Raw genomic sequence first — 20079 nt, forward strand, 5'->3', positions numbered from 1 at the left:
TGCTAGGTCCTATGAAAAAATTACTGTTTAGAGGGAGGAGGGAGGGGGGTTCATGTTTGGGATCGCATGTACACCCGTGGTGGATTCATGTCAATGTATGGCAAAACCAATAGAGTATTATAAAGTAAAATAAAGTAAAAATAAAAAGTTAAAAAAAAATTAATGTTTAACTTTTTAGGAAACTGCCAAAATGGCTACAGCCCTTTATAGGTCACCAGCAATGCGTAAGAATTTTAATCTACATGATATTAAAAAGAATAACACATCCCAGGGAATGTTTTTTTATTGATTTCTAAGAGCCTTTATATTTCAAAGACATTTTAATTTTTTTCTATATCACAAATGCCCATGGTTAACTTTTTAAAGGACAGTTTCAACTAAATACAGAAAAAACTTCAAGAGAAAAAAAGACTAAAAGTCAAATTTATTAAGCCAAAATATACATTATTGGGACTTCCCTGGTGATCCAGTGGTTAGGACTCTGTGCTCCCAATGCAGAGGCCCAGGGTTTGATCCCTAGTCAGGGAACTAGATCCCACATGCCATAACTAAAGATCCTATATTCTGAAGACCAGTGCAGCCAAATAAATAAATATTAAATATATATATATGTACACATTATTATTGCCATATGTAGAAAACAGATAAGTGAATTCTTTTTTGCTTCTATATTTTTTCATTATTATCTGAACTTGCTAAACAAGTATATACTAATTTTAATTCTGTTTATCAAAGTAACTAAGAAACTAAGGAGAGAGGAAAAGGGGAACAAAAGGAAAGAAGGGAGAAAGAAAAGGTTAGGGAGAAGGCAGCTGTGGTCCTGATCATCTCACCTCAAAGAGGAGGCTGAATGCATCCTCCTCCTGACTTGTGAGGTGGACCGACAAACCCTTAATGAAGACCCCTTGAGGATTCTCCACGATGGTCATAGGTGTGGCCGAGGGTCCAACATAAGGCAGCGTGGACAGGAGATCAAACAGGCTCTCGTTATAGATTTCCAGGTAGGAAACGCGCACAGTAATGGCATGTGTGGGACGTTCTTCAATCATCCTAAAAACCTGGATGGGAGATTGGACAGCAGTCACCAAGAGCAGAGCGCCAACGCCCAGCCAGGATTAGGGGAGTCCTGAGATCCGGAGAGAGCCCTCACCCTGGAAGAATTCGCGGTCTAGTTACTGTGATGGTCCTCATCAACAGCTAGTAGTTCATCGGGTGATATTCACTATCATCTCGTAGTTTTTTGAGGCCTGACTTACAGATTGGCTAATCATTATACAGTCTCAAGAAGTAGAGGCATGATGAACAGAAAAGACTGTGAAGTGAAAATATCATTTTGTGGAGTTTTACCACACAGAAGCTTCTTTCACATCCATTATTTGATTCTATCCTCCTAACTCCACTGCAACTGAAGCAGGGCAGGGGCCACACCCATGTGTGGTGGCTCGGCTAATAAGGGAAAAAGCCAAGCCAGAACTCAGCCTTCTCAACTCCGACTACCCTCCCCAGTGCTTACCAGCAGGTGACTTTGGGCTGGTCTTTTCCCCGTCTCTGAACCTTAACTTTCTTATTTGTTAAATGGGGAGCTGGGCTGGATGATCCCTGAAGTCCCCCGTTATCCTAACAGGCTAGCTCTGTGCTATGCCACATGCCAGACACTAACCACAGGTGGCTGCTCAGCACTTGAAATGTGGCTCACACAAATGAGGAATTTTATTTAACTTTAATTAAATAATTAAAACTGATACTAAATTCAATTACTGGTAAACTTTTAAGTATGTTTGGAACAATTTGTGTTTATGAGTCCACCCTTTCAACTGTCAATTGCATGAAATATAAATACAGAGAAACTATTTCTGATGAATATTTAGGGTCTAAATTGAAATGGGGACTTCCCTGGTGGTCCAGTGCTTAAGACTCCATCCTTCCAATGCAGGGAGTGTGGGTTCGATCCTGGTTAGGAAACTGTGATCCCACATGCTGCGCAGTGCAGCCAAAAAAAGGATGAAATGGGCTGTAAGTATAAAATACGTGTTGTTGTTTAGTCGCTAAGTCATGTCCGACTCTTTGAGACCCCATGGACTGTAGCCTGCCAGGCTCCTGTCTGTGGAATTTTCCAGGCAAGAGTACTGGAGTCAGGTGCCATTTTTTTCTCCAGGGGATCTTCCCAACCCCAGGATTGAACCTGGATCTCCTGCATTTGCAGGGGCGTACTTTACCACTGAGCTACCTGGGAAGCCCATGTAAAATACATTTCAAGGATTTAGTGTAAGGAAAAAGAATGTAAAATATCTCAGTAATTTTCACATTGATTACATATGGAGATATTTTGGCTATATTGAGTTAAATAAAATATATTATTATATATTATGTATCATTTAAGTGAAAGTTGCTCAGTCATGTCTGACTCTGCGACCCCATGGACTATACATTCCATGCAATTCTCTAGGCCAGAATACTAGAGTGGGTAGCTTTTCCCTTCTCCAGGGGATCTTGCCAACCCAGGGATCAAACCCAGGTCTCCCTCATTGCAGGTGGATTCTTTACCAGCTAAGCCACAATTCATTTCACTTGCTTTACTTTTTAAAATGTGGCTACTGGAAAACCTAAAACTGCGTATGTGAGTTACATTAAATTTCTGTTGCGCAGCACCGAGCTAGATTACCAAGGTCTAAGATGCTAAAGATGGCAGCTTCGGCAGTGAGGGGCGCTATGGTACTGCGTACAGATATCAGCCGACCGGTTGTGTTTGTCAGAAAAATTCCAGGGACGGTGGCCTCAAGTGAGCTGAGAGAACACTTTGCACAATTTAGCCATGTAAGAAAGTGTACTGTTCCTTTTGACGGAGACACTGGCTTTCACAAAGGTATGGGTTGGATTCACTTTTCTTCAGAAGAACTTCACAATGCACTACAATGGGAAAATCATGTTATTGATGGAGTAAAGCTCCATGTTCAACCTCAAAAACCCAAAGCTTTACAAGGAGACCAAACATCTGATGAAGAGAGAGATTTTTGAGACCCTCACTGCCTACTGAATAAAGTAAATAAGATGGGGGAAAAAAAGGTCTAAGATGCTGAGGCATTGACAGTGGGATGTTAAGAATATTGCTTCAAAAAAATTATAGCATGGATGGTTATGCACAAGAGGGGCAACTTCACTTCCTATTGGACAGGGCTAAAAAACCTCAAGTTGCTTTTTAGGGAAAAATCCTCTGCCTCCCACTTCCAAAACGAGGGTCCTCACAGAATACAGGCTGCTGCTGCTGCTGCTAAGTCGCTTCAGTCGTGTCCAACTCTGCGACCCCAGAGACGGCAGCCCACCAGGCTCCCCCGTCCCGGGGATTCTCCAGGCAGAAACACTGGAGTGGGTTGCCATTTCCTTCTCCAATGCATGAAAATGAAAAGTAAAAGTGAAGTTGTTCACTCGTGTCTGACTCTCAGCGACCCCATAGACTGCAGCCCACCAGGCACCTCCGTCCATGAGATTTTCCAGGCAAGAGTCCTGGAGTAGTGTGCCATTGCCTTCTCCTAGAACATAGGCTAGCAGACTCCAAACGAACGCCCTCCTGTCCTGTCTTCAGTCACACTTCTCAGACCCCCAGGGCTGGCTTGGTCCTGAAAGCTCATGTGCCCTGCTCCTTCCCTTTGCTCTTTCTGGGGTGACGGTGGTGGAAGAAGCCAGAGCAGGCCAGTAAGGAAGCACTGCAATGGTCCCTCCCCCTCATTAAAACCAGGAAGGAACAGAACTAGGTCCTCCGTACCCTCTGTTACAGGGCCACAGGCCAACTGAGCAGCAAGAAGGCAGTCTGCACATCCGACACACTCTTTACCAAATGGGAAACAAGCTTAGCATGGGAATCGGTCAGAGTCAGTCACACACACACACACACACACACACACACACACACACACGCACGCACACACGCATACACACACACACACACACACTCTCCACCATGCATAACCTGTCTCCCCTACAGGCTGCAGCTCCTTGGAGGCCTGGATCCCACTGGCTCCAGGAGCTGGCCTGGGATGGGCAGCTTCTGTGTGCCATCCCACCCACCGGCCCACTCTCTACCTGCTGTAGGGCACGAGGGAGGATCCCTCGGTGCTTGTAATTCTCGGTTGCCCCCGTCATAGTATACGTCTTGCCAGCTCCTGTCTGCCCATAACACATGATGGTGCCTGCAAACATTTCAAAACACATTTTGGTGACATCCAAGAAAATAGATCTAAGGACAGCTTTTCCCTCCCCCAGCATGCCCAGCGCTAGCCAGAACCCTGGTGTGAAGGTGGCCACCAGGAGCAGCTAAGGACATCGGGAATTCCTGCCATGTAGGGCGAGTGGCTGAGCAGGGAAACAGGATGTAAAAGGTCAAACACAGACAGCTGCTCTGAATCTGTGGTCCATGGAGGGCTCTACTGCTTCCCCTTCTAAGAGGGCTTCTGAGGAGAGCCGGGAACTCCAGGCTACAGAGGACCTGGGAATTTTCCTAGCAAGATGAGGGTGATGAGAGCATTGAACCCAGCCCTTCTTCAGCAAGACCATGGACAGCCAGGCTCTCGGGGCTAGGTCTGCCCATGAGGCTGCCCAGACAGAAAGAAAGAAGAGCTTTCAAAATCCCCAGGAAGAGATGGGAGTGGGAAGGGCACTTTCTGTTACTGGTGAGAATTCTTTGTAGACAGCACATTCCCACAAGACTAAAGTTGGTCCCAGGCCACTTTCAGAAACCGAATACTGTGACTAGGTCCTGATCTGTCCCAGTGCCCTCTCTGGGAAGAGGGCACCTCACTTGTGCTTTAGGTCTACCATCACCACCAGGCCCTGGGACACAAACCAGTCACCTTGGGCTCCACTTCCCATCTGCTCATCCTCCTGACTTGGGCAGCCTGAACCAGACCTAACCCAAAGGCTGCTTCTGTAGATATTCACACAGCAGAAATGCCCAGGCAACACTGGGTGGTGGAAATCAGTGTCTGCCTTTTCCACATGGATGCTCTAGTTCCTGGGATTGGTAGGTTTTAACACAAGAGGCCTGAATTCAGCATCTGCACTGGAGTCAGAAATAGTATCTTTAATCCTGCACCAATGTGCAGGAAGGAATCAGTTTAGCTGGGACTCAGAGCCCATTTGTGGGTCCACAGCACCCAGAGCCCATGACTCTTAGCCTTCCTGGGCCTTAGCTCCTCTGTCTCTACTTCCTCAGGGCCACATCCCCTCAGGACGAATAAGGACCACACCTATATATCACACACAGGCTACAATGTTCAGGCTTCTACACTCAACTGACTTTTAAACAGAAGACCTAAAACTTGCAAACGGGGAACATGCTAGTCAGGAGCCACCAGACAGACAGTCTACAGACTGTGATGTATTTTTTCTAAGGATATTAGACTGAACAAGTTTGTACAAATTTCCCTATAAATTTTAATTTGCTAAATGGCTTTTTTTGTTAAGCTTTTACCTTAAGAATATCAAACTCTACTCAAGTTTTTAGTGATATATGTAAATAACCTAATACTGGAATGGAACAGATTAATTGTGCTGGTAGGATAAATGGAAATAGCTCCTGGCAGATAGCCAGAAGAAAAATGTTCTGACTCCATCAAATTTGTCCTAAAGACATTGTTTCAAAACTAATATTCGAGGAATTTGAAACAGGATAATATTTGAATCCCCATGACCTGTAGAGAGACAGGGTCATTAAATCGTCCTATGAAGGTAGGAACCCAGGACCATGGGTCAAGCCGTGACCACCATGTCACCAAAGTTTTCCACCATAAGAACATGGAGACAAACAAAAGTTAGTAAGAGAAATTGTAGTTTATTTTATTCACCATAAAATCCTTGTACCTCTTTCTGGGTGGGGGTGTTTCCCAGGTTCTTACATTAAAACAACAATTAACTAAATTACCGTTAAAGCCATTGAGGGCCTGAGAAACCACATCCTTCGCGACTGTCTCGTAAACCAAGTCCTGGGAGGCATCATGGAGAACTCTGTCCAGTTTGAATGACCAGTCTGTCTGCTGGTTATTGACAACTCCCCTCCGAGTATCTTTTTTTAAGTGAATATCAATGGTCTAGGAAGAAACGAAGACTCCTTAAGAAACTGGTATAAAAAAGTCAACGGCAGCCAAGGCCTGACCTGGAGGAAACAGAGGAGGTGAACTCGAGGAAGAACAGGGACTTGTATGTATCCTGGATGACCTTCAGGATGGGGGGAAGGGAGCCACTTCGGGGAGGCCAGATACCCTCAGGGTGGAAGGAGCAGGAGACGGGAGCACATGCTGGTTCCAGCACATCTCACCCTCGTGGACAGGGGGCTGTCTGTCTTAGTTCCCTCCTCTGTGATATGGGGTGAAGCACGTTTATCACATTCTCATTAAACAAGTTTTAGGTTAAGTCCAATAAGCACAGGAATGCCTTGAAACAGGCCAGAGAGAACAGTGTGCTTGGGAATGGAGGCCTGGGCTAGAGCCCTAGCTCCTTGGTGACTGGAGGCCAGGCCTCCCTCAGGGTGGTGGCGAGCAACCACTCCCTCACACACTGTGGGTCACGGTGAGCAGTGAAGAAGTGACGGCCACAGGAAAGGCCCTGGACTATTCCGACATAGCAACTCACTGGCACTAAAGCAAGCGTGCCTGCCAACTTGTAATCAGCACGTTTTCACATGCAAAGGTTTTTAAAAATTTTGTTTTTAGATTTTTAGACCCCTCTATGGCAAGCCTCTGTGGCAGCAGCTGGTTTAGAAATCTATTGGGCTAGGCTAATGGTAGATTCCAATCTTTGAAATGAGGACTTCTGATGTAAATGGACTCTCACTGGACTCTTACACTGGCTGCCTTAATCCAGAAGCCAAGACACAGCCACATGCAGAAAAAATAAGATCAACAGAGCAGGGCTTGGTCCATTCATAAGTTAAATGTTCTGTGCTTCAGGGTCACTGAATCCACGTCCAGCAGGGTGCACTTCACAGGGCTGCACCTGAGTTTCTTTCTGACTGCTAGGACTTTAGAAGTTTGAAAAGTTGACCTCTGAATTGCTCCCTTGAACAATGTCTCCATGCTGCCCATAGTAGATCCACAAATGTTTGCTGAATAAAAACATTTCATAACTCTCAAGGTGTGCTAAATCTGTCTCAGGCTTCAGAATAGTCCTCAGACATTGGTGAGGACATGGGGAGGGATAGATCTTTCCAGTTCTCGCCATAAGAGTTTCTCCCACTCTTTGGTAAGCTGAACAATAATCAACTGAAGACATTCCTACTGTACTCCCTGGGAGATTGTACAGTGGGAGATCTGATCACCAGAAAGTTTTATGAGTGTGGACAAATGTCACCTTCCAGGGTCAGATACAAGGATAAAGGTAAACTATTAACCAAAAAGGCAATAAAAATGGGAGTTTCATGAGCTTCCTCATCGACAGCATTGGTGGGGGGAGTGCTCTGGACTTGAAGGATTCTAGATTCCATCTGAACTTTTACCAGTTCTGTCCTGGTCCTTAGAAGGTGGTTTGAAAACAGTGTAGTGAGAAAGCACCGAGAGATTCTCAGGCAGGTGAAGGCAGACACAACGGTACTTACTTTGTTGTCATCTCTATATTTGATCATTTCATGAGCAAAGTCATCAGTGGGTCTGACACGGACAAACGCGTGAACTTTTTTCCTAGAACCCATTTTAGCTAAAAAGAAGAAAACAGCAACATTTTCAGTAGTCATCCTCAAGCAACCATTAGAAGGGAGATGTCACTGATCAGCAAGATCGGAAAGCATGATGTGTGGCCCATGTTTTCCTCTCTCAGGAGCCAGCCTTCCTTTTTGCCCCCTAGCATCTCAGGGCTCTGCCCACAGGATCCTGCTCAACAAGTCTGTGTACATCCAACTTGATCAGGTGCCTCACCATTCTCCACCGACCCCCTAGGAGACCAAAATGCAAAACAAAAAGAATGCTCCCTTCAGTGGCCTAAGTTTAGACGTGGATTCTAGAAATGTTCTGTATCAGAGTCCACTTACACTTTGCCTTCTTCATTGTATTTTCCTCTTAAAATACTTACTATGAAATGCATTAGAACTAGTTTGGTTTTTTTTTTTTCATTAACATACCTTACCTGAGATGTAGCACCTCATCCTCTACCTCCATTAGACTAACATAGATCAGAAAAAAGATTTCCTGGAAGTATAGTTAATGGAGCCTGCAATCAAATATTCTTTCTTCTCCACCACTCCACTGAGAGAAAAATCAGTCCCCTACCTCCTCTGCCTCTCTTAAAACCTAATTATGTGCATTCTCATCATTTTCGGGTAGACACACGTTTGTGTTCCTTCATTTATACTATCATGAATGATTACCATGTGTAATAAAATGTGAAACACCAAATGTAGTTTCATCAAATAGGATGAAGGCTTAAAGCTGTAAGTGACAGGGAGGGAAATTTAGGTAAATAACATTATTATGTAGAATTTTCCTATAGTGGAAAAGACTCTCAAAATAAGGACTATAAACATCTTAGATAGTCAAGCAAGACACCAATTAGAAGAGATGCTAGAAAAGGGGCTGTTGTCAATTAGATCTCCAATATCTTGTATGACTAAAGTACTTCACAAACATTAAAAAAAAAAAACAAATTGTACCACACCCTCCAAATGATAACTAAGAAATCTCACATTTTATTGGATACTAGTCTCATTGGTCAAATCACACTAGGCTCTCCTCAGAATGTCTGTGTAAATATATTTAATACTATCACCTAGTAAATTCTGGTTCTAACATTGATCAAGAGTGGAGAAGCAAAGAAAGTTATTAAATAGAAGTAATAATCACACTGATTTTTACTGCTTTAAGGGGGAACTTAAAATGTAATCAGATCTTTAGATGCCTCTTATACACTGATGACAAAAGATGAAGTACTGAGAGAAAATGTCAACAAATTCTTAGAAAAGCTAAAAATCTTTCCATTTTTAGAAAATGAAAGTGAAAGGTATTCAGGTGAGTAAGGATCGTGCCTTGTCCCATTTCAGGTCTAAAAATTTTGTTTGTAAGTTTGAGCTCTAGAAATAAAAAGTCCCAAGTAGCTCTAACAGGACTGCCGAAATGAGAAAACTGAAGGGATTATCTCATCTCCAGGTTCACTTTGATCTAGGCTATGGGAAAGTGGAGAGTGGAGGGAGGTGTGCTTATTTAGGCAAGCAGTGTCACTCTCTAAAGTTCCCCATACCGGTCTGAGGGCCCATCCTCCTCCTCAGGGAAGTTAAGATGCTGTCCAGGGTGCCCTCTGAAAAGGAGCATGTTCTGGGGCAGGTGCCTCAAACTCCCTCCTGGCAGCCCCTACCCACGGACAGCCCAGGAGCAGCACAGGCCAGCTCCAAGCATCACCCTCCCCTCAGAGCCTGCTCCCTTTCTGCCCAGGAATTTGCCAACATGCACATGCAGCCATTCTATCTATGCTTCCCAATTCTCCCCATGCTCGCGCCAGGAGCCATATTCTCCTCAGACAAACCTTCTGTATTAACTGCATGCCTCCTTTGTGCCCCTCAAACACCAGACATTTAGGGACCCCATGCATGCCATCTTGCACTTACTGAAATAATGCTTGTTACTGTTCTTAGACTGCATCATTTGAGACAGTTGCAGCTCCCAAATTAAATGACAAGCTGCTTGAAGGACTGGATGGTGCCTTTTATCTCGTTTGAATCCCCCTGCTAAGTCCAGAACAGTGCCAAGCACAGAGCAGGTGCTTAAGAAATGGTGACTGGTGATGGTGGTGGTCATGGCTGGAAGTCAGAGCGTGGCTGAATCTCCATGTGTGGGTCCATCTTCAGTCACTACTGAGAGAGTCCCAAAGGGCACAGGATGTCACTCCCTCCCCTCACCACCACCAACCCCTGAGCCCACAGCCCTTCCAGGAGGACACTAGGTTTCCAGGCACCATTTGGAAAAAACCATCTCAGCTCCTCACCACGCTCACCCTTTTAGTAGGGTCCTTCTCTCTAGGATCTTGTGGGGAATGCCTCTCCCTCATGGACACCACCCTTAGATATCTCTGGTGTAAATAAGTGAACCTCTGAGTAGTCGCCAGGAGCCCTCTCTACTTAGAGGCTCACAGTTTCCTCACTTGTTGTAGGCGTGAGAATGAACAGATTGCCACCCAGCACCCCTAAAATGGAGAAAAGGAGAGGTTCAGATGGGTTCCTGTCTTCCAGCGCTCCTGTCCAGAACAGACTCTCAAGGAGAACAATCACAGCCACCAAAAAGGCAGCAGCATCTTAAGTCCCCAAACTCGGACCCAAGCCGAACTGGCCTTTCTCCTTTTTCTAACCCAACGGGCTGGACCTGTGCGTGGAGTCTGGGAGGCAATGGGCCTTGGGACCATTTCTGTGTCTCTCTGGAGCGGTTTCTGTATCTATAAAGCAAAGGGTCGGGACTGGTAATCCCGAAGCTCTCTATAGTAAGTCAGTTCAGTCGCTTAGTCGTGTCCGACTCTTTGCCACCCCGTAGACTGCAGCACGCCAGGCTTCCCGAGTTAGAAAACCGACGAATAAAAAAGGGTCCAGAAGAGCAGAGGTCCCTGAACCTCAGGCGCGACGCAGAACCTTCGTAAAACCAGGGAATATTAGATCCGAAGGCCCTAAGCGGCAAAAAGGCTGAAAGAATCCCCTCGACACCGCACCTTCCTCCGCCGGGTGGAGGAGACCAGTGAGCCAAGCCTGGGAACTCCCGCGAGGAGCGGTCTTCAGATTCCAGCAGCTGTCCGTCAGCGGGCGAACACCCCCCTTTCCAGCCTCCCTTCTCCCCATCCCGAGCGCGCGTGACCCCTGCTCACCGCTTGGGAGGCAGGAGCCCTCTCCCAGCCGGACCTCTGCATTAGCAGCTACGGAATACCGGCAGCGCTGCTGTCAGCCTGTGTATACGGTTGCCGTGGCAACGGGCCGCTTCTGGCTATTCCGGAAGTACGAGGTGGTGGCGGAAACGAAGTCCGCGGTCCTCTGTTGCGATACGAATAAGGTCAGAGCCGAAAGAGGAGGACGAGCGATGGGACCGATTAATCCAGAAAGACTGCGGGAGCTGCAGGCACGAAGCCAGGGTCTGGGTAGCTGGGGAACGGAGCAGCAAGACCTGGGAAACCGCGAGGCCCGGCTTCCGGCGCAGAGCAGTTTGAGACTACGGCGGCCGCGCAGGCCCATTCGACGCCGGCCCAGCGCCTCGGGCCGCCGTCCGCCCGCGCCCTCGCCCCGCCCAGTTTAGTTCCGAGCCAGCACAGCCAGGCCTGCGCAGTCTCGGCGGCCGGGGAAGATGGTGGAGGACGGCGCGGAGGAGCTGGAGGACCTGGTGCACTTCTCCGTGTCCGAGTTGCCTAGTCGCGGCTACGGCGTCATGGAGGAGATCCGGCGGCAGGGCAAGCTGTGCGACGTGACGCTCAAGGTCCCAGGGGCCGGGCAGCGTGGGGCTGAAAGGCCCGGGGGCCGAACGGGGAGGGAAGAGAGATGGGGGCATCGGGGAAGAGAGGTCTAGCGCGCTGAGGGATGGGGAAACGAGGTGGGAGTGAGAGCGACCGGCGGGGAAAGAGAGGTGCCGAGCGGCAGAGGGGGCTTGGGGCTGAGGGGGTAGACGGACAGGGTCAGCCTCTCAGTCTCAGACCTTGGAAGGAAACGCTAAGAGGTGCGCCGCTGAGGCCCTCGGGGACCTTGGGGTACCCGCCTCCTTTTTCTGTCACACAGACGAGGAAAAAAAAAAAAAAAATACGGGCTTGGAGCCGCTCTGTGGAGGAAGGGGGCGGCGGCTCTTTCTACCTTCTGATGGGCACCACGGAAAAGCACCTTTTCTTGTCACCACAGACGTGCCCCCTCCGAGTTAGCTGCGGTGTGATAGAGGCGTGGGCTCTTCCTGAGGAGTCATTGCTCGCCCTGGACTGTTAGATTACTGCCTTGTCTCGTAATAAGAGCTTTTAAAATCGGATCTGGAAATCTTTTGAGGTGGGCCACTCCCCTGACCCCACACTGGAAGTCACGCTACCAGCACCGCAGAGGTCCCGGAGAATGGACTGATGGCCTCGCTTGGGGACAGGGCTCTCTTAACCACCTGTTCCTTGTTGGCATTCTGGGTACAAGACCCAGCCTTCCTCCCGTGCTTTTGTATCCATTCCTGCTGGGGAGGCATGCTGTCCTGCTCCGCGGCCGAGCTGCTGAGCCAGGTGGAGCCCTCCAGGTGGAGATGCTGGAAATCCTGTTCCCTGTTGGGCTTTGGCTAGAAGGATGTTAGCATCTGCGAAGGACCCTGTTTAAAAAATAAAACTATGCAGAGATCTTTGTGCTCTTCTTGGTTTCCGCAGGGTTAAGGAAACTTCCTCTTCCACATTTCTGAGTCAGACCTCCTGAGACAGTGAAGTAGAATGGTTAGGAGTGTGGCTTTGGAGATAGAAGAAGGATTTGGATTAAAATCCTTGGGCAAGTTACTTAAGCTCTCTTAGCTTCAGCTTTCCAAATGTGAAAATAGGGATGATTTCTAATTCTTAGTATTCATATGAGGATTAAATGAGAAAACTTGCGGTATTCTTTGCGTAATGCCTGGCCTAAGGTTTTTGTCACTCTAAACCCCTTCTGAGACAGAAACCAACACAGTATTGTAAAGCAATTATCCTTCAATTAAAAATTAAAAAAAATTTTAATAATAATTTTTAAAAAGCCCTCTTGAAGGAGATTAGTTTTCCAGAAGAGGAGTGAAGTGGACAGCAAGGGGACAGCATCTTTCGTGGGGAGTGAGTGGTTTGAGAAAAATGAGCTGGACTAGAGGAAACAGAAAATAAATATAAATGAGAGGTTTTTTGTTCACAGTGATCACATGGAAGCAGGTGTTGAGGGTTCTAGAGATTTGTAAGCAAGAGAATGATCTGCTTGTGGCAGTAACGCTTGGGGTGAGTAAAGACTGGTGAAAAGCAATAATGGGGGTGAATTTTTGGATTAACATTTAGGCTGTAAGAGTAAGCCAGGGAAAGCTTCTAAGACACAGAGATGAACCACTAAACCCAAGTACACAATTTTCACTGAGGCTGACTTCAAGGACCACATACTTGAGTCTGGAATCTTGCCTAATTTGTTGTCGTACTGATTTTGTGATGAAAGAGTAGGTGGAGGCGGATATCAGGAAGTGAGGTAAGGACTTGTTGGTGCACGCCATTGTTATGTCATGTGTTGTTAGTGAGTTGCACTAATGTATAATTAGAGAGCTAGAATAATCATATTAAAAGGAGCCATCGAGGTCTTCTAACAAAGCCATCCATTTCACAGATGAAAAAACCCTGGGGCTTAGCGATATTAAGGGATTGCCCAAGGCACAAAGCTGTATTATCTGAGATCCAACACAGCTGTTGGTTGGTGGAAGCAATGCTTTTACGTCCTCTGTCGGATTACTCACCTGCCCTGCTAATGGTATATAAGCAGAGCAGGAAACAAGCTGTCCTCTGTCAGCAGCGTCCTCTGTGAGCACAAAGGACAGTGATGGGTATGGCCAGGTGCAGTATCACTCTTCTGTTTCAGGACAGGAGACAGACATGGGCTTTTTCTGCTAGTCTTCTGGACCTAAGACTTCTTGACTCTTGATTTGGAAATGACCCTGTATTGGGAAGTACTGTGCTTCTGAATATTGTTCATTACCGGGGCTCTCCACTCACTTTTTTCAGGTAGTTGTGTTTCCTTTGCAGCCTTGCCTGTTTCTGATGAGCAGTTAAAATTAAGGGGAAGAGTGTGTTCCGTTAGAGCACCTGTTCACATATCACAGTGGGCACCTGTGTTATGAATTCATATTCATCAAAAAGTCAGTTTTGCTCTTTTGAGTTATGTCGGGGGTGTTGTTAAATTTGGACACTGATTTAGATGAATGAAGGAGCTTGATGCTGCCTGACTGTAGGTGGAGAGAGTTACATGGTCAGGGTACTCAAGATGGCTGTTGTCTTGCTCTCTGTACATCTCCTGCCCAACCAGTACCTGCTTCATCTATATCCTGCTCACATGACTGGCCTTTCCACCCTCTTATTCCCCGCCCCTCACCCCATGATTATTCTTAGCAAAGGAGCAGGGGCCGGGGGGTCCCTCTTTGTTTCCCTGGTGACTGATGAGCCCACCTGACATCAGGTTCACTACTACTGGTCATCTCCTTCCACTTGGGAGTGAAGACTACCCCCATGTCCTGCCTGCCTTCTGCACACAGTGGGATGTCACTCCAGGACCTTGTTTCAGACGTTTAAGATCCCCGCTATCTGTTAAACCATTGATGGCTCTGTTGCTGACTTCAGGTTCTTTCTTTGGTCTTAAAGTTGGGCACATACAGGCCTTGTAGGCTTGCTGTGTGCAGCCCAACTGAGGTATCTTGGAAAATCAGTTCCTAACTGAGCAACATTCACTGGGTTCATCCTGTGGCTTCTGGCGCTTGGCCAGCCATCTGGGTGAATGTCAGAAGCCTGTCTTTGGGGATGCTTCTTACTGCAGGTGGTTCCTTTATTGTTTTGTACATGAGATCCCATTGTTTGCCCCTTGGCCACACCTGGTTCAACTTGTGTGCTGATTGATGGAAAATGAGACCATGTCCTTTCTCCAAGATGTATTCCTAGCCCCTCGTGAATTATAAGTATGGCATCTGCCTTCCTACTTTAGGTTTGTTGACTGTTGGCACTCCCATTGTCTCCTTGGCATAGAAACCAGCCAACTTCCTCACAATCCATTTAGGCCTTTTCTACCCAAACAGCGGGATCACATCATTGTTTCTAGTTGGGGAGAAGAAAGAATGAACCAAGATGTGTGAACCAGGAGCTGGCAAGCATTTTCTGTAAAGAGCCAGATAGTAAATATTTTAGGATTTGTGGGTCACACTGTTTAAGTTGCAGCTATCCAACTCTGGGTGTTGTAGCACAGGAACAGCTGTACATAGTACATAAACGAGCAGGTCTGGCTGTGGTCCAGTAAAACTTTATTTATAAAAACAGGTGTTGGCCAGACCCATTGGCTGACCCCTGTTGTATACTGATACAGCCTCTGTAAAGTTTAAGACTTGTGGATTCGGTTACACTTGCTTTATTGCCCTAGTGTCTACTTCTGTGGTTTCAGAGATTGGAAGCAGGTCTTGTTAAAGAGTACAGGTGAATCAGAAAAGAAAAACTTTTTTTTTTCCCGCTCACAGCAGTTGATCAAGGGACTGGCCTGGTCTGTGACCGATAACTGACATAGGAGAAGCTACTGTTACGTTGTGCATCTCATCTTTTTTTAAAATAATTATTTAAATATTTATTTATTGAGCTGTGCCGGGTCTCTGTTGTGGCACGTGGGTCTTCTGTCTTCTTTGTGAGATCTTTTTAGCTGCAGCACGTGGGATCTAGTTCCCTGACCAGGAAGCAAACCTGGGCCCCCTGCTTTGGGAGCACCTCAGCTTCCACACCCCCAGAGAAGTCCCAGTATCTCATCTATTAAAGCCTTGCAGCTCTGTTGAAGCTTGAAGCTGACTATTCTGAAGTATTAACCAAAGACACCATGGTCCCTTTCTATCTCAGTGGTAGCTGAGGATGCTTAGCTGCTTGCACAGGGGCAGGCCAGAGGAGACCATGATGGCTCCTGTGTTCCCATGGGCCTGACTGGCTGTGTGCAGGGCTGGGAAGGTAAAGGCCAGAGTTTGGGCTTGTGGCAGGCCAGGTAGATCAGTATTGCGGCCCAATATGTCTGGGCAGTGTGCTGCATATCTGATGAGAACACAGAAATGCTTTTTTTGGAAAATAAGCTCAAGAACAGGTATTTGTACAAGCAGGTTCATAGCATCACTGTTCACAGTGTCCAAAAGACGAAAGCAGCCCAGTGGCGTGCTGTGTCAGTGGTTGAAGGGATAAACAAGATGCAATCCATTTCATTCCATACATGCAGTGCAATAATATTCCATGTATCCACTGGAATATTACTCAACCTTAAAGAGGAAGGGAATTCTGACCCTAACCGCAAATGGATGAACCTTATAGACATTATGCTACGTTTCAAAATAAGCTGGTCACAGAAGGACAGATATTGTACGATTCTTCTTAAATGGGGTAACCAGAGTAGTCAGATTCATAAAAAGAGAAAGTAGAATGGCGATTTCTCAGGGCCTGGGAGGAGGAAATCGGGGTCAGTGTTTCATGGGTACTGAGTTTCAGTTTAGGAAGATGAGGTTCTAAAGATAGGTGGTGGTGATGGTTCTGCAGCAGTGTGCCACTGAACTGTACACCTAAAAATGGTTAAAACGGTAAGTTTTATGTATATTTTATTGCAGCCATGAAATTAAAAGACGCTTACTCCTTGGAAGGAAAGTTATGACCAACCTAGACAGCATATTCAAAAGCAGAGACATTACTTTGCCAACAAAGGTCTGTCTAGTCAAGGCTATGGTTTTTCCGGTCATGTATGGATGTGAGAGTTGGACTGTGAAGAAAGCTGAGCACCAAAGAATTGATGCTTTTGAACTGTGGTGTTGGAGAAGACTCTTGAGAGTCCCTTAGACTGCAAGGAGATCCAACCAGTCCATTCTGAAGGAGATCAGCCCTGGGATTTCTTTGGAAGGAATGATGCTGAAGCTGAAACTCCAGTACTTTGGCCACCTCATGCAAAGAGTTGACTCATTGGAAAAGACTCTGATGCTGGGAGGGATTGTGGGCAGGAGCAGAAGGGGACGACAGAGGATGAGATGGCTGGATGGCATCACCAACTTGATGGACCTGAGTTTGGGTGAACTCCGGGAGTTGGTGATGGACAGGGAGGCCTGGCGTGCTGTGATTCATGGGTTCGCAGAGTCGGACACGACTGAGCGACTGAACTGAACTGAACTACTACAATTTAAAAAGAAGAGATAAGCTGAAGACTTGTTAGCTAGTGGGCCAGTGAGATTACTTACAGTGCTTTGTAACTGGAAAGACACTAAAAACAGAATTTGTCTCTCTGCCTAGATCCACTGGTCAGAAACATTTCATGCTAAGGAGTAATCTTCCTTACTCTTCAGTGTTTGCAATAAGTCGCTTCAGCCATTAGGAACCACATTTTTTATTAGCTCAGCCCCATGACTGCACTTCAAATGGTCACGTAAATGAAATCAAGTTCTAAGAGATGTACATTTAAGTGAGGCACACACGTTATAAGGTTTTTATTTCTGTGGCAATTTGTAAAATGTAAAAGTCATGTCGTCTTAACAGAGCTAGAGGATCAGCGAAACACATTATGCTAACCTGTCTTCCAACAGCATCTTTCTTGGCATAGTCTACAAATTAGAAATGCCTTTCAGATCTAGGTTTCGACCTCTTGTTTCGCTCCTGAGCGCCGAATCTGTATTTCCATTTGTCCTGTTGACCCTTACGCTTATTGAATGTAAAATGAGGCCTCTTCTAAACCATCTCTTCTTCTGCTTGCTTTGTTTAAAGGTGGCACACCACCCGTCTAGTCATGCAGGACTGAAACTCTCAGATTGGCTTTATCTCATCCTCTCTCTTTCACGTGCCTTTTGTGACATTTATCAATAATGATAATTACATAGTTATCTACAGGATTATAACTCCGTGAGAACAGGGGCTGTGATTGCCGCACTTAGTGAGGCTTCTGCAGAGCAAGTGCTCAATAACCCACTCTCCCAATTCAGACCCTCTTCACCTTTTCCTAACCCGGGGTTTCTTTAACTCTGGCAGCATGCTGAGAATCGCTGCAGACCCTTTATGGGATTATCCTGGTGCAGCCGGGGGATTGGTTTCCAGGTGTGACCATGTCATTCTCCTGTCCTAAGTGGCCTCCCTTTCATTCTCACTCAACAGGGTATCAGCAGATAATGTCAGCACCTTCCCTGAGTCAAGCACTGTCCGAAGTGCTGGGGCAGGAGCCAAGCAGGCAGAGCCCCGTGGGTATGAGCTTACCTTCCCCAGCGGGGCACAGTGAACAAATGAACAGGTATAAAATGTCCAGCGGTGACGTGTGCTATGGAGAAAAGTCAAGAAGAATAGTAAGGGAACTGGGTGCTGGGTTTTTTGGAGGGACCTGAGCCAGTCTTTGAGTAAAAGACCCAAAGGAAGTGAAGGAGGAGTCCATGAGCGTATCTGAGGGAAGAGTATTCTAGGCAGAGCGAATAATCAGCACAAGTGAAACAGGAGCATAGTTCGCGTTTGTGGGGGTAGCAGGCAGCTGGTGTGATAAGAATAGAGTGGCCCAGGAGAAAAGTAAAAGGACGCAAGATCGGAGAGGCAGCCCCCAGCCCAGCATAGCTCCTTGCACAGCACAGTACGCCTCATAGATACGTGTTGAATGAGCATGTGAATGAATGAAGCCAGATCACATTTATTTATCTATGAATGAATGAATGAGGGGACAATGAAGGCAAGGCAGAGCGGGTCTTAGAGGTGTATCTAAGGTTGCAGGTGTATCGAAGGTAAGATGCATTTTCCACAATTCATGAAGCAAGCAGACAGTATCGTTTGCACTTTCCCCTTCTTGTCCCGCTCAGGAGGGAGAGTGCTAATGGCCGGAGCAAGAGACCAGTTATGGCTTATTCTTGAAGGAACATCTGTTCTTCCACACCACAAAGAAAATCAGAGGTTAGAAACTTGTTGGCGGAGCAGGAAAGTAGAACAGAGCTGCTCAGCTCTTGGTGGGTTTCAGAGGGGCTCCTGCCCACGTTGGGTGAAGCTCATCTTTTGTCCCGCATATCTGTAGGCCGTCACGTCTCTCTAAGTCGGCGAGATGTGGGGAGAGCCGTGGGGTGCTGGAGCCCAGGAGCAGCGAGCGGTGGCTGGTTTTCCGTAGGATAGATGGAAGGACTGCTGATCTAACTGAACCTCTGATTATCCTAAGCTGCTCTCAGAAATCCGTGGCTGCCTCCTGTGAGCTTTAAGAGGGAGAAGCTTAAGGATGTTCTGGGGGTGTCTACGGCCACCCTGAACAACTTTTCTAGATCTCCACCTGTGTTCTCGATACTCCAGTTCTTTCAGACCCGACCCCTGTCTGCCCTTCTCTCCTAGCTGCCCACAGTCTCAGCTGCTGACTCTGTCTTAGGACATCAGTTCTCCCTCTTCTGGGCCTCCACTCTAATATTCCCGGGGCTTGGAGTATCCTCTCCCCTCGGCCAGCAGAGTCCTACCCACGCTTCACAGCTCCTTTTGCAGTTTTCTCTTCTCAAAGGGAGAGAAGCAGCCAAACACTCCTTCCTCTGTTCTCTTAAAACACTTTGCATTTGTGTCTGTTCAGCACTGTCTTGTGGTCCTAAATTTGCACACCTGACTCCCTGCCAACCTGTATGGGCAGAGACCCATGCCATCTGCTTTCTTTTGCCCTATTACGGTGGGGAGATGTGTGAAATATGACAGTTTTCTCACCTCCTTCCAGGTATAGTTAATCTCTCCCACTTTACTTCAACCCCTGCTTACTCAGAATAGTGTCATGGCATCAGCCTCAGCCTTGCCTCAGAGCCTGTAAGCAATGCAGACTCTCAGGCCCCACCCTGGAGCTTCTGAAGTAGACTCTGGTGATTGTTGCGTCCTGTGCACCTGCCCCCCCCCCCCCATCCCTGCTTAGCACACTAACACAGAGACATGTGAGAGAGTCTTTCTCCCCCTCTAGACGTTGAGCTTCGGAAGCATGGGAAGCATCTATTATCTAACACTCTTCTTGGCATGTTTCAAGCTCTCAGAAGTGTTTGCTGAGTGCCCCTCCAGGGCCTCTGGCTTAGGTTGGAGATACTCCTTCAGTCAGCGTATTGTCGCAGTGCATTTAGCTGTGCGTGATGCTTTGCTGCGTGTGTGAGGCACCCTGCCATGAGTGGGAGTCAGCCCCTTTCTTTGGCCTTTAAAGATTGGCAGGGGAAATAGATAGCCATCAGTTAACTGTGAGACAAGGCCGAGGGTGGTAAGTTCTGTAACTGCACCAGTATCACCAGAGGCTTGAGGGATGGCAGTTACTTCCAGTTCAGAGGGTTTGTGATGGTTTCATCAAGAGGATGGTGTCTCTTTGGTACCCTGCAAGATGAATAGGACTTTGACAGACAGACATGGTAGGAAGAGCCTGGGGAGAGCTGGTTCAAGGGCCCAGACTTGCAGGAGTGTATG

At 46.9% G+C, this 20079-nt stretch overlaps 2 protein-coding genes across 2 annotated transcripts in view; one reads left to right on the plus strand and one right to left on the minus strand.

Annotated features, from left to right (window-relative positions):
• Nucleotides 1-10949, minus strand: part of KIF9 (kinesin family member 9) — a 36896-nt gene extending 25947 nt beyond the window's left edge. Inside the window, exons 1-6 of the mRNA XM_052637607.1 lie at nt 10819-10949; nt 9578-9823; nt 7583-7680; nt 5915-6080; nt 4078-4184; nt 834-1058 (exon numbers count right to left, since the gene is read on the minus strand). Coding sequence (XP_052493567.1) covers nt 834-1058; nt 4078-4184; nt 5915-6080; nt 7583-7680; nt 9578-9767 — 786 coding nt within the window. The 5' untranslated portion in view covers nt 9768-9823; nt 10819-10949. The remainder of the gene's footprint in view (nt 1-833; nt 1059-4077; nt 4185-5914; nt 6081-7582; nt 7681-9577; nt 9824-10818) is intronic.
• Nucleotides 10950-11288: 339 nt separating this feature from the next.
• Nucleotides 11289-20079, plus strand: part of KLHL18 (kelch like family member 18) — a 50218-nt gene continuing 41427 nt past the window's right edge. The window contains exon 1 of the mRNA XM_052636030.1: nt 11289-11417. Coding sequence (XP_052491990.1) covers nt 11289-11417 — 129 coding nt within the window. The remainder of the gene's footprint in view (nt 11418-20079) is intronic.

Source organism: Budorcas taxicolor, chromosome 1 (genome assembly GCF_023091745.1).
Source record: "Budorcas taxicolor isolate Tak-1 chromosome 1, Takin1.1, whole genome shotgun sequence".
In the NCBI taxonomy this organism is placed as follows: Eukaryota; Metazoa; Chordata; class Mammalia; order Artiodactyla; family Bovidae; genus Budorcas; species Budorcas taxicolor.